The sequence below is a fragment of the Pavona decussata genome, unplaced genomic scaffold (assembly GCF_977016875.1).
Source record: "Pavona decussata unplaced genomic scaffold, jaPavDecu1.1 SCAFFOLD_223, whole genome shotgun sequence".
Taxonomy (NCBI): Eukaryota; Metazoa; Cnidaria; class Anthozoa; order Scleractinia; family Agariciidae; genus Pavona; species Pavona decussata.
In genome coordinates, this window is record NW_028145628.1 from 281973 (window position 1) to 295464 (window position 13492).

General features: G+C 38.3%; 1 protein-coding gene, 1 long non-coding RNA gene and 1 pseudogene across 3 annotated transcripts in view; 1 reads left to right on the plus strand and 2 right to left on the minus strand.

Moving 5' to 3' along the window:
• Positions 1-13492, plus strand: part of LOC146458991 (uncharacterized) — a 66169-nt gene that overhangs the window by 19979 nt on the left and 32698 nt on the right. The gene's annotated exons all lie outside the window — the stretch shown is intronic.
• The window catches only part of LOC146458993 (NCK-interacting protein with SH3 domain-like), a 59277-nt pseudogene that overhangs the window by 4526 nt on the left and 41259 nt on the right, over positions 1-13492 (minus strand). Inside the window, exons 5-8 of the transcript XR_014858046.1 lie at positions 4809-4932; positions 2831-3004; positions 1491-1577; positions 438-576 (exon numbers count right to left, since the gene is read on the minus strand). The product of XR_014858046.1 is annotated as an NCK-interacting protein with SH3 domain-like (transcript). The remainder of the gene's footprint in view (positions 1-437; positions 577-1490; positions 1578-2830; positions 3005-4808; positions 4933-13492) is intronic.
• Positions 7858-9425, minus strand: LOC146458994 (NCK-interacting protein with SH3 domain-like). The gene is made up of 2 exons (XM_085089890.1): positions 9169-9425; positions 7858-8112 (listed from the first exon to the last, which is right to left on the minus strand). Exons 1-2 carry the CDS (start codon positions 9346-9348, stop codon positions 8008-8010), a joined length of 285 nt encoding a protein of 94 aa, XP_084946016.1. The 5' UTR covers positions 9349-9425; the 3' UTR covers positions 7858-8007.

Below are 13492 nucleotides of genomic sequence, written 5' to 3' on the forward strand. Positions count from 1 at the left end.
CAGATCACGTTTTGTTTTTTGTTTTTTAGATTAGATTCACTAGAGTTTTTACATGCAACCTTGAATTCCTTCAGGAAATGTTGCTGCAATCTTTAATGAAAATCTTGCCCATAATCATAGATTTTTATTGCAAACAAAGCGCAAAGCAACGGTGAGAAACAAACAAACAAACAAAAAGCAATCTGAAATGCAACATAGGTCTGTTATGCTCTCAGCCCTTCAATTATTATTATATTAATAGTGACATGAAAAAAAGGAGAAAAAAAAGGAGCCAAAAGACTTCATTTCCCAGTATACAGTGTGGATGATTACAGCTTCACATACAGAATCTTCAGGCCTGAAAACAGCTTATAATTGATTTTAGAGCCCAGTCGTGGCTCAAGGTTTTGATTAAAAGTGAGGATCACTAAAATATAATTGTCCTAAACACTCCTTACCATTTTTTCTATTCACGATGTCCATAGCCAGCTCTGTAGGTAGGACAGAACACAACAGCTGGGTCAGAATCTCCTTCTCTAAGCCACACATGCATCCAAAAATCTCAACCAACTGTTGACGCAGTGTGCGTCTTTCTTCCTATATTTATAAAAACTATGTGAATTAGAGCTCTATTCTACAGTTCCCTGCTGTTAAAGGCATCTTTTACGTTGTATTCGCTGAACTGATGGGCGCAATGAAAAGAGACCTTTGCCCTTGGTCGTGACAGACTTTCATTCAACCGCCATTTCGACCCAGGGCAGTGGTCTCTTTTCCTCATGCCCGTCAGTTCAGAGAATACAATGGATAAGAGGCCTCTGCTAGCAGGGAACACAACAGAAGAGATGTGCATGATTGAATGCAAGAAGTGAAAACTGTTGTGACCCTAACGAGATATCACAATCAGGAATCAACAGTAGTCCACTTCATCCTCTCATCATCATCATCATCATCATCATCATCATCATCATCATCATCATCACCATAAACTTCATCACCATCACCATCACAATCATTACCAACATCAGCAAAACCATCACCAATACTACTACTGATCATAACCTTTATCTGTTACTCAATACTGACTCATGGAAAGCATTTTGTGCATAACAGCAAAACCAAGTCATCTACTGCTAGCAATGCAAACAAATAAAAATAAACTTTGTTTTAACGAGGGTGACACTTAACAGTCTAACGACTGACAAACCTGTGGCCCTCAGATTCCAGATTGAATTGGAATTTGGAAATGTTGGTTTTTGTGGAGGGAAGAAAACTGGAGAACCTGGAGAAAAACCCTCGGAACAAGGACGAGAACCAACGACTAACTCAACCCATGTATGATGTCGAGTCCGGAAATGCTATAACTAGGAAAAAATATATGTGACTGAGAAATTTTCGTGTCGCAAATATGAAAATATGCATACAGAATGTAACGACAACATGAACAACTGCGAAATCAAATAACAAGACATTCATAACAATGGCAGAGTGAAGCACCCGGGTAGAACACTTACCATTTGAAAGTAAACAACAGGCATGTTGATGTATTCATAGTCATCCTGCCTCAATACTGTTCGACACACAGCTGGATCAGCATCCAGCTACAATGAAATGTATAACTTGAATATTAAATAACTACATATATAAACAAACAAACATGTGAAACTTAACCTTTAAAATTATAGACACAAATTGAAGAGCTGAGAGCATATAACTGACCTATGTCATATATTAGGCTCGGATTTGTCTGAATTTTTGCATGTCAACTACAATTCAATTGAAAAACATTGTCCAGTATTTTTTCCCGCCGATTTGTGTTTCGTTTTCAAGAAATAAAGTGGTTTTTGTGACACTTCATTGCGTCCATTGTGTCTCTTTCTTTTGAATGCATGAATACAACGTTGAGACGCCTATAAAAATATTATTATGACACTGATTTTTTTTTTTTTACCCTTTAAGACTCAGTAGCAACATCCATATTCTCACCACTGTTATCCACATATTTCTCATGGCACTAGTTGAGATAATTTGTTAAGAATCAAGAAACGTTATCTTTGGTAATCATTTCCTTTATTCTAATGACCTGGCCTCAGTTGTTCAAAGAGTGGATAACTTTATCAAGGGGATAAGACGCCATCCAGCAGATAAAATGTATTGTTGATAACTTTATCCAGTGGATAAGACGCCATCCAGTGGATAAAATGTATTGTTGAAAACTTTATCCAGTGGATAAGACACCATCCAGTGGATAAAATGTATTGTTGATAACTTTATCCAGTGGATAAGACACCATCCAGTGGATAAAATGTATTGTTGATAACTTTATCCAGAGGATAAGACGCCATCCAGCCGATAAAATGTTTTGGTTGGAGTACATTTTATCCGCTGGATAGCGATTTTAATTATCAACTGGATAGAGTTATCTGCTCGATCTCTTACAATTTCCATTCATTAACCCTTGAAATCCCTTTCATTTCAAACTTCACGCTTCATGATTACAACAAGAATGATGTGCTGTCATTACAAGTCTAAATGTTATTTGATGATCTTGTCACCTGACCTGACTTTCCCACCTCACAAATTTGAGGCAAAACTGAATAACCTACAACAATATGCAAATTCATGAAATTTTTCATTGCATGATTCAAAGTGCAATTCAGAACTGGGACCTGAATGCTTGCTGATCAAACATTCACATTGTAAGGAGAAATTAAATGTTGGTGACATTATTGAGGCTTAAAGGGTTAAAAACCACATTACATTAAATTTTTCCGAAACTGAGGTTAAGGTCCCGAAAAAATAGGTCGGCTTATAGGTGAATAAATACGGTACAAAAGAAAGACTTTGTACTGACCAAAATACTAAGAAGCTCTTTGAGCAGCTTATGAAGAATGCCCTCATCTTCGTGCACAGCCTAAGTTCTCTGCTGTGAATCATCCTTGTGTTCTGTTAACTCTTCAAGAATTCTTATCAGCTGTTGGCCGTCATGAGACTGAAGCAAAGCATCCTCATCATCACTGCGTGATTCCTGAACATGGTTAGAAAAATTCCAATAAACTGATCTTTGACATACAGTGGAGCCTGGTTGGTGGTATAAATGGGGGGAGGGGGGAGGGGGGGCAGGGGCCATAAAACTGTGCTTCCAAAAAACAAGATGGTCCTACAAGGCCCTATATTCTGTTTAGAATTTTCTTAGCTCTGTAATTCAGAACGCAACAAGTATTGTCCCTTTCACTTCGATACTGAAAGCATTCCTCTTAACGTAAACCTAAACGCATTTCGCATTTTCACTTCTTTTTGGGTGTCTCGAAAACGAAGACCTCTAAAACGAAGACCCTCAGACCCTACGACCCTAAGACCCCGAAAACTCGAAAACGAAGACCCCCAAGAAAAAAATAAAATAACATAAAAATACATTATTTCATACCTCAAGTGAAATTTAATTCCTTCCTGTGGTCCTACGATGGTTATCCGCCATCTTGAGCTGAGCAGCCGCGTTTCTTGGAATACTGACCGGAAGTGTATTTCCCGCTCCACTGGACCGGAAGCGCGTTTCCGAACGTCTCAGTTACGCTGCTGGGTTTTTATTGAATAACCAACTAGCAACTAGTAGTTCTCGGAACTACAACCACGCGATCGTGAGAGCAAAAGAAAAGAAGCCAAGGCTTTCTACTATGAAAGTTGCCATAATGATTTTAAAGTTCAATCCCGAGTGTCGATTCCTATTTTTAACAAAAATTCATCAGCCTCCCTGTAAAATAGGCCTTATCACGGTTTTCGACGCCATTTCGACGAGTAGGCAAACAGGCTTGAAATAACAGTGTTTGTATGGAAATCCGATGTCAAATAATTTTCATAAAACATCGCTTCTGAAATATTCATGAATTGGAAACTTTTGGTACTAGGAAAAGGATTTTAAGAAAAAAACTGGAGGGATGTTAGCTGTGCCAGAAAGCGTCCAGTCGTGTTTTGTTTTTAGCCGCATTTGATCATATGCACATGCTAATTTGCGCCATACAAATATTAATTATTAATATTAATTATTATTGAACTTTCCATACATTTCCCTATATTTTTTCCCGCGAACTATGGCTTAGTAGCAGTTCACAGCTGGTTTGCTATAGAGATAAATGTATGGATGTATGGCGGGATTGAAGAACCTCAAAATAATTACAGAAACTTTCATAATAGAAAGCCTAGGCTTCATTTCTTTTGCTCTCACGATCGCGTGGTTGTAATTCCCAGAAGGAGGAATTTAACACTCGTTTCTCTGTAGTTGGTAATTAAATAAAAACCCAGCAGCGCAATTGAGACGTTCAGAAACGCGCTTCCGGTCCAGTGGAGCGGGAAACACACTTCCGGTCAGTATTCCAAGAAACGCGGTTGCTCAGCTCAAGATGGCGGATAACCATGGCAGGACCACAGGAAGGAATTAAATTTCACTTGAGGTATAAATTAATGTATTTTTATGTTATTTTATTTTTTTTGTACTTACACTTGGAAATTTTGGGGGTCTTCGTTTTCGAGTTTTCAGGGTCTTAGGGTCTTAGGGTCTTACGGTCTTCGTTTTAGAGGTCTTCGTTTTTGAGACACCCCTTCTTTTTAGCCTAATTATGCTTTAAACATATACATCATTTTAATTGTCATCTTTATTTTATTATCAATTTCATTTATAGTGGAAAAAATAAACTTGAAACTTGAACTTGAAACTTCTGTCAATCTTTCGTTATTATGGAAATTGTCAGGAACACTATTTCAAAGCCAAAAGTGTTTTTCATTAAAACTATTATTTAGTAGTAATGTATCACTTTAAACAACCAACTTGTACTGACCTTTTGGCGTACAAGATCTTGTAATAACTGTGTCATGGCATCTGATGTTGTTGGAATGGAACCTTGTATGTGTGACACCACTGTATGTACTGCAATATAGGACTTATCATAACTCAAACCTGTACTGTAAAAAATACCATCCTCTTTATTATAAAGCTCACAAAAAACTTCAATTCATGCTACATCAACTTTGCGCAAGATCTTCTTTGTAATAAATTTAGGGATTCATTTAAAAGCTGGCAATGAGCAAATAGACTTGCTGTGAACATTGCTTTGCTAGCAATTGGCAACCATCTCATCCACATTTTTACAATTAAGTTAAATTAAAAACATTTCTCCACCTGTTAACTGTCCTTCTCGTTGGGGAGGAAACATTGTGTGATGACAACAATCTCATCCCCTTCAGAGCAGGGATGGCGCAGTGGCAAGAGCATTCACCTCCCACCAATGAGGCCCAGGTTCAATTCTCGGAGTTGACACCATAATTATGTCGGCTGAGCTTGTTGTTGGTTCTCGTCAATGCTCCAAAGGTTTCTCTCTGGGTAATCCGGTTTTCCTTCCTCCACAAAAATCAGCATTACTTTGCAAACTCAAATTCAATGCGTAAACAGTGAATGTAGAGCTAATCTGTGGATGTGTGACCGAAATTTTATTTTATTTTATTTTATTTTATTTTATGTTATGTTATGTTATGTTATGTTATCAGTCTTCGAAAGGATTAAGAAACAATTTAATGAATGCTTAACTTTCTTACTTGATTCGCAGTAGTTCTAATAATTCTGCAGCAAGTCCAGCTCGTACTTTAGCAGGCTCAAGACCAGCTCTTTCTGGGATGGCAGGAGGGGATGATGTAACAAAGTGCTCCTTGTTAGGAATCTCAGCTGAGAAATAAGATTATTACCTTTTAATTAATGAGTACAAGTCAGTCAAGACTAACCTTACAAACTTCTAAAGTGAAGGGCATTGTTGGGGCTCTGTGGATAGCTGGTTTTTGGAGAAGCTATGGAAAGTTAAAAAATGTATAAGGGGACATACCTCCTTTGTGACCACTGAACTAGTTTCTGGCTAAAAGAGTGTTTATATACAGCTATTTCAATTAACGTTGTCGGATCAAAATAAAGCTAAAAGACAAGACCGCAATGTTTTGTGGGATTATTTTTTATGAATAATTTCATCAAAATCATCCCTGCACGTGCAGGTCATTGTACTGCTAATAATTATTACAACCTATTGTTTTCTCCAGGCATGACTGATTTTGATGAATTTATTCATAAAAAATCCCACGTAAACTTTCGGTCTTGTCTTTTAGCTTCATGCTTTGAACCGACAACGTTAATTGAAATAGCTGTATAAGTAGAGCACTATATCACAATATCACTGCTTGATTAATTCAGATCATGAGTCAGAATAAAGGAAATGATCACCAAAGATAACATGCGTTGATTGTCAAACAAATTCTCTCAACTATACCTACAATAAATGTATAGAGATTAGTAGGAAGAATATAGATATTGATATTAAGAATTAAAGGCTTAACGCATGCTACATGAGTGCATAAAGACTGGAACAAGTAAAGAATTCCAAATCATTTTGCATCTATCAAAACTTTCTGACTGTTTATATTTACCTTTTGCCTCAGTAATTTGTTTAACAGTGGAAACAGGGGCTGCTGGTGCTGGTCGTCTCTTCGTAGATTCCTTCTTTTTCTCGTTCTTGTCCTTCACAGGTGGTAGGGTAGGTGCTGGACGACGAGGTTGTGCTGGTGGTTCCTGTGCTGCATCCAAAGGTTTGCTTTTCGACATATCAAGCTGAAAATCTGAAGCATTTGGTGATGCTTTCCCAGGAGACATCTTGCCAGAGAGAAGACGGTTTCTGTGTTCTAGTAATTTTCTATGGGAGAAAGGAAATGTTATGTTGTTGTTTACATATTTTGCCTTTGGTTCCAAACTTTTAAACAATTTTTCTAATTAATTTTTCACTATCCCTCTTCCCAGGTTCATTGCCATGATTTGGAACAAAGGAAAATTAAAATCAACCTGGTTAAAAAATTAAAACAACAACGCTACCTTACGTTTACCTTGAAACAGAACTAAAGAACAGATGACCTACAAATTCAATATTTTTCACTAATCGTTAAATTTAAGTGAAAGCTGGTAAATTATAGATAAAACCACAGGAAATTACTGCGCACATCCTTGCATTTTATAATTTCATCCAAATGCTTGTAAGTTAGAACCAAATTTATTTTTTTAATACTTTTTTTCAGAAACAGCACTTCAAAAGAGCTCTTGTTTAGTAGTCTGCTATCATTCAAATGGTCACACTTTGGGATTTTATATAGACTTAAAAATATCTGTTCTTTTACAGAATTTAAACAGTGTTACAAGAAAGTACTGCTCATTACAGCTATCAGTTGAATGGTAATTACAGAGGTACATTCCATACCACTGTGATTTGAATAATGGCAACTTAATTAAAGGCCAATAACACCATGCAAGTGAAGAAATAGAAAATAACCAATGCCAAACAATGAATAATATAGTTTGAAAAGAAGTAGAACTTATAGGAGTGCTAAACAGCAAAATATTTTAGTTTGTCTGTCTCTTTATCTTCTTGTTGAAAATTTAGCTCTGTTTGCATGCTCCATAAGAACATTAATAATAGTTGCCTCAAAGTTAAGATGAATGTACAATGTTGCAAACATAGTACATGACAGTCTGGCTGTCCCTATTGGAAAAAGACATCTGCCACCTCAACACTTTCACTCCCATGATCTGAATGTTAATTCTCCTGACTGACTGCCATACATTTCTTTTAAAGTCAGTTCAACGAATTTAGTGTTACATCATTGAACAATATCACCTTAATTTGATGATTTTCTTTATTCTCATCACCTGTCTGGTTGACAATGTATTGACAATGTAAGGAGAAATTACATATTGATCAATCCTGGGAGTGAAGGCGATAAATCAAAGGGTTTTTGGGTGGAAATTCAAGAGTTAGTGAGTTAAACTTGCATACCTCAAATTAGCTCTCTGTTCATGTGTATAGATGTTGTAGGTTAAAATGAATCCCAGGTTAAAATGATTTCAACCTAGGTTGATTTCTATTTTCCTTTGTTTCAGATGTAAATTACCCAACCTTAACAAAGGAAAATACAAATCAACCTAGGTTGAAATCATTTTAACCTGGATTCATTTTAACCTACAACATAGACACCTCCATTATTTGCTGCTTGTGTATGGGTGACTTCAATGGCTCTATCTATAGATGCAAGAACTGCTTGTGTCTCATTTGGATCAACCTAAGAGCAAAAAATAAGCTTAGAAGATTAAAATAACATGGCGAAACCAGCGCAGTCCAGATGTGTCATTATATGCAGAATCATGTCTGGAAAAAACAAAATATGATCTAACAAAACCTAACAATAAATTCTCTCAATTGAAATGTTTATGGTAATTCTGAGTCAGGTTCCCTGCAAACTGGCCTTATTTATTGAAGCACAGTAATATGAACATCCACTAATATCAATTAATTATCGAAAGCTTTCCAATGGCAACTTTATGTAAAATAAGCCTCCTTTCACTGTGGAGAGTCAGTCAGTAGTGACCACAGTTTGATCTTCTTGCCTTGCAAAAAGTCTCTTATGTCAAAATGGTTCTTTGAAATAGACATCATCCAAATTCACTTCCTTTAAAAATATTTTTAAGAAGAAATGTGCTTGATTTCACCTCAAAACACAGTGAAGTGATTAACACCTTTAACTCGATCAGTAAACTGATCTCAATCTCTTTACATAAGATTTAGAATAGAAAACATATGCATGGTAGCCTTCCGCCATTTTGAATGAAAGCAAGGTTTCCGTTTCTACTTCCGTTGTATTGATTCACACAAGGTCAGAAGATTCTTCTGATTCCAACTCTTATTCCAATTCAGCTTCCTTTGCCAGTGTGAACCAGACCTTAGGAAAACTACTTGAATATATCCTAGTTATCCTATCATCATGACTATTACACCTTAATCTAAAAGAAATATTTATTTTAATTTATCTGTGTCATTTATTCACTGAAAAAGAGAGGTTGTTTGTTTGATTGACTTACTAACTGCTAAATTTATGTCTTCTTGAAAATTTAATAGAATCTTATGCTTACTACACTTGGAAAATTATCTAAAACAATGAGAAAGCTTAATTTTATGGAGGTAAGCTTATAAAATTATTAATATTTGAGCTCTTAGCCTGCCTAATATATAACTAATTCATTTTAAGATTAATAGTTTGAGTGATGATGTGCCATCAGTAAGAAAATACACTGCTTCGTAAAAAAGACTGCTTAGTGCTATACTATAATATCTGCTTTACCGTTTCTTTATCAACAACAGCCTCCATATAACATGCAGGAACAAGACCAACTGAACCAGTTTGAGAGCGCATTTTCCACCAATTTGTGTCATGACGCTCGATGAAATAAAACTGTTCTCCTGCACGGACAGGCAAAGCTCCTTCAGCTTTCCCTGCGTAATCATATAATGACTTGTACATGTCATATTTTAAGGGAAAACATTTTAAGGAAGAACACCAAAAATAACCTTTTGCACCCAGCAGTCCGGCTGACTCGTACCAAGTCGTCTCTTTGAATTTTAAAGAGAGAGAACTGGGGCCGAGTCAGGAGGCACGCATAAGTATTTCAGAAGTACCCAACGACGACACAGCGGCAAAATTTTATTTATCTATATATTTATATATTATAATTCACAAAGGTTTCCCATCACTGTGAATGTGCATGTGAAAGATTACAAAAATAAATAAATAAATAAATAATAATAAATGTACAAAATCAGTGGGAGAGACTAAAATAGTTCGTCATAGCAGATTTGAAATCGTCCACAGATGGCTGACCTAATAAAAAAGAACATAGAATGTTCCATTCTTTTAAGGTTCTGGTAAAGAAGTTGTACTTGTAGGTGTTACTGTTACTGCCAATGTTAATGAATTTACTGCTATGATAGGAGCCTGTAACACGCATCGGGTGCGCAATGTAGTCCGGGATATTGACCGCAATTTTATTGTTCACTATTTTGTACATGGTAGTAAGTCTCGCAATTTTGCGTCTCAGTTCTAATGAATGCCAGTTCAGATCGTTCAGAAGATTTGTTACGGTACCGGGTTCCCGCACATAGCAGTTTTTCACAAATCTGACGGCTCGCCGCTGAACTCCTTCGATATCTAAATGCGTGCGCGTGCTCCGCAGATTTATGATTCGAGCGTTCCCAACGACCCTTCTAGAGAAAATTAATCTTATGTTGCACTAAACACTAGCTGAGTGTCCTTACGTCAATCTTGGTTACTATTTAACTTTCCTGGGGAGAAAAATACTCTCTCTTTACTCGGTTCACTGCCAGCTGTGCCAGGGAGCAAGACTTTGGAGGATAGCCTGTTCCAGGCTCCTAGAGAGACGCGCGAAGGAGAGGGCGAGGGGACGAAAACGAGGTGGAACAGCCTGAGGAAAGCTTGATCTTTTCTGATTGCCCTAACTGAAAATCCTGGCCAGGTGTAAAACTGAGTGTGATGTCTGTCAACTAGCCAGCAAGCAAGTCAGTTTGTAGGTACGAAGCATCTTCCTGAGACTTAAATGTGTTTAGATATTTTTGTGTCATCGGCAAACATGGCAAACATGGCTTGTCAGGACCGAATCGGGCAAGTTATTTACATAGATGCGAAATAACATCGGGTCAAAAATGGAGCCCTGAGGTATTCCGAAGCTGACAGGCAAAGTATCAGAGGTTTCACCCAGCATTGTTACTCTTTGGTAGCGAACCATCAGGTAAAAGCTAAATCACTGCAAGAGGCTGCCTCCAAATCCGAACCCGTGCAACTTTTGCAGAAGGCGGCCGTGGTTCACCTTACCGAAGGCCTTAGACATATCCATATAGATCATGTCCACCTGTTTTCCGTCCTCTAGTAGGGAGCCCACGTGGACCAAAACTTCCAAAAGGTTGGAGGTGCATGATTTCCCTCTAAGCCGCGGAATCCATGTTGACAATCTCTTACCACCTCGTACAGTCTATCTTTGAAGTGTTAAATACACTGACTCAGTTTAAGTCAGTAAGGTGGAACTGAGGTGCCAACAAAAGGGATCTGTCTCATATGGTCTAGGGGCCGACTTTTCTCTCCCTCACTGTCTTGTCGGGGACAACGTATCGGAAAGCAACGCGGAACCATCTCCAGCTGGCATAAGCGAACCGCGGGCCGAAATCTCGTGGTGCATCGTCATGGTACAACGCTCCGGCAAAGTGTCCAGAGGTACCGCTGTCAACTGTATTTTTGTCTCTTTTTCAGCCATTTTGATATTAAGGCTGGCAAGTCGCCCGATGACATCGTAGACATCGCTCCCCCTCCCCCACTCAACGTACCCTGACTAGGGCCCCCCTTGGTAGTTTAGACACTCTCCCCAGGTTGCGCTTGCCTTTACAAACTGATGGCGGGAGCTCGACCGAAGCGTTCCACGGAAAAATAAGGGACTGCGAACAGTCTACTTCCAACCATACCCTGTCTAGGACGGGTCCAGGACAGACTCGCTTGTAATTATATACCCTGTTCAGGGCAGAAGGGCCAAAAACCATACCCTATCCAGCGGCACGTCCCCGTATAACCCATAGGAAACGGTGTTAGAGCGAAAAGTCAAATACTTTTTTTACGAGCTTGACAAGGGTCCTGGCAGGCAGGAAAAGCAAACGGGACATTTTTCACCCAGCTAGAACCAGTGTTTGAATAAAAATTCTCAGCAAGCTAGATATGTCAGGCCCGTAGCAGGGGGAGGGGCAGGGGGGGCTTGAGCCCCCCCCCAGAATTTTTGGAATTTAAAAAAACAATAAAATAATAATAATAATAATAATTAAACCAAATTAGTGGGCAGCAATCAGTCTTGAACTCTGACGCGGCAAGTCCCTTTTCACAACCTTTGAAAAGTTGTTTACTACCTGTCAGTTTCCTTGGCTAACAGTTTGTTTTCACATACAACAGCAACAAAGGCACTCCTACCTTGTGAATCGGAAATAAGAACCAAAATGGATCGAAATCAACCAATCTCAATCCGTAAAAGCTATTGAAATAAACTACAGTCAACTCTCTCATAGCGACCACTTCTCGTAGGCGACCACCTCCCGTAAGCGACCACTTCGTAAACAACCGTTTTGTTTCTCAGTTAAATACTGTTTCAAGAGCTCTCTCGTAAACGACCACCACTCAAATTTCTTAAGAGACCGCAACCACTTTTTAGGCCAGAAATTACACATATTCTTTTGCTTTTTGTTTCCGGTAAGCGACCACGCAACATAATCACGTATGATCGTTAGTAAATCATTACCTAGGAGTGACAAAAGTTCAATTTTTAATGACGCTACCCTTGACTGCTGACAGATCCTGCGTATACTTAGAGCATTTTCGTTGTGCGGTTCCTTGCAGATTGTTTGCTTTTAGGTTTTGGACCGTACATCTTTTCAGATACGATATCCTGTAGTTCTTTTTAACATGGTTTGGCCATCAGTACTTGTGAACGAAAGTTTTACTTTTCTTCTTATTCTCGGTTTGGTCTCTATCATGTCGTTGTCGTGTTAAGTTTTCTACGCAGTCCAATCAGCCTTGCAGAAATTTGTGACAGATAATACTAGTTTACAGACAGAGAAGATGGAGAAGAATAGCCTGTAGAAAAATCAAATAAATTAGTTTCTATTTGCCTAATTTTAGCTGCTTAGGTGAAATTTTTACGTAATTAACTAATCAATCCAGTATGACGCTTATTTTGTTGATCTTTTCCATAAGCGACCACCTCCCGTAAGCGACCACTTTGTCGTACACCAAGGGTGGTCGCTTACGAGAGAGTTGACCGATCATTTATAGCAATACAAATGTCACACAATGCTCCCACAGTCGGATTCTTACTGCCTGGTTCAAGCCAAATTTTAAAAGAGAAAGAAAAATTTGTCGTCATCTCCTTCAAACGTAAGATTAGGAAATTTCACATGGTAGTTCACGTAAAAGAAACGGCAAAAAAATGTACCAAAAAGTGTGATGCAGGTGCAAAGTTGTTGTTTTACTTACTAAATCTACCTTTCTTTGGTTTTGTTTTGTTTTTTTATGTTCTTTTTGCATCTTAAACTCCCTAATCAGTCAGTGTTATGAGTGACGGGGGGGGGGGGGGTGGGGTAGTTTTGTTTAACTATTTTGTTAAGCCCCCTCAGTTGTTTTAGCCTTGCTACGGGCCTGTATGTAGAAACGTTCCAGCCAGTTAACCGTCTAATGTATTCAGCTCCCAGCTAGCTCTATTCCAGCCTGCAGAGCGGGTTTTTCGTCGAGCGGCCCCATCAGTAACTCCTGGTATTTGACCTCGTAGTTAATATCTCCTTGTTCTCGGGTATGCAAAAAGACTGTGCTATATAATCCTCAACCATTCCCAAATTTTGATCTAGGTTACGGGGACGAGAACGCAAATTTGGAGATGGACAGAAAAGAACCCAAGTTTACAAGAACTTTACTAAAATTATGTCTTTGTAACATTGACCGTGACCAAAAACCTTCCGAAGAAAACAGCTCCCCGTTTAAGAGAAAATATGCGATCATAAAATTCATGAAAAAAAAGAAAATAGTTGAGCCCAGTCCAACAGTTTGGTATACAAAAGGAGAATTC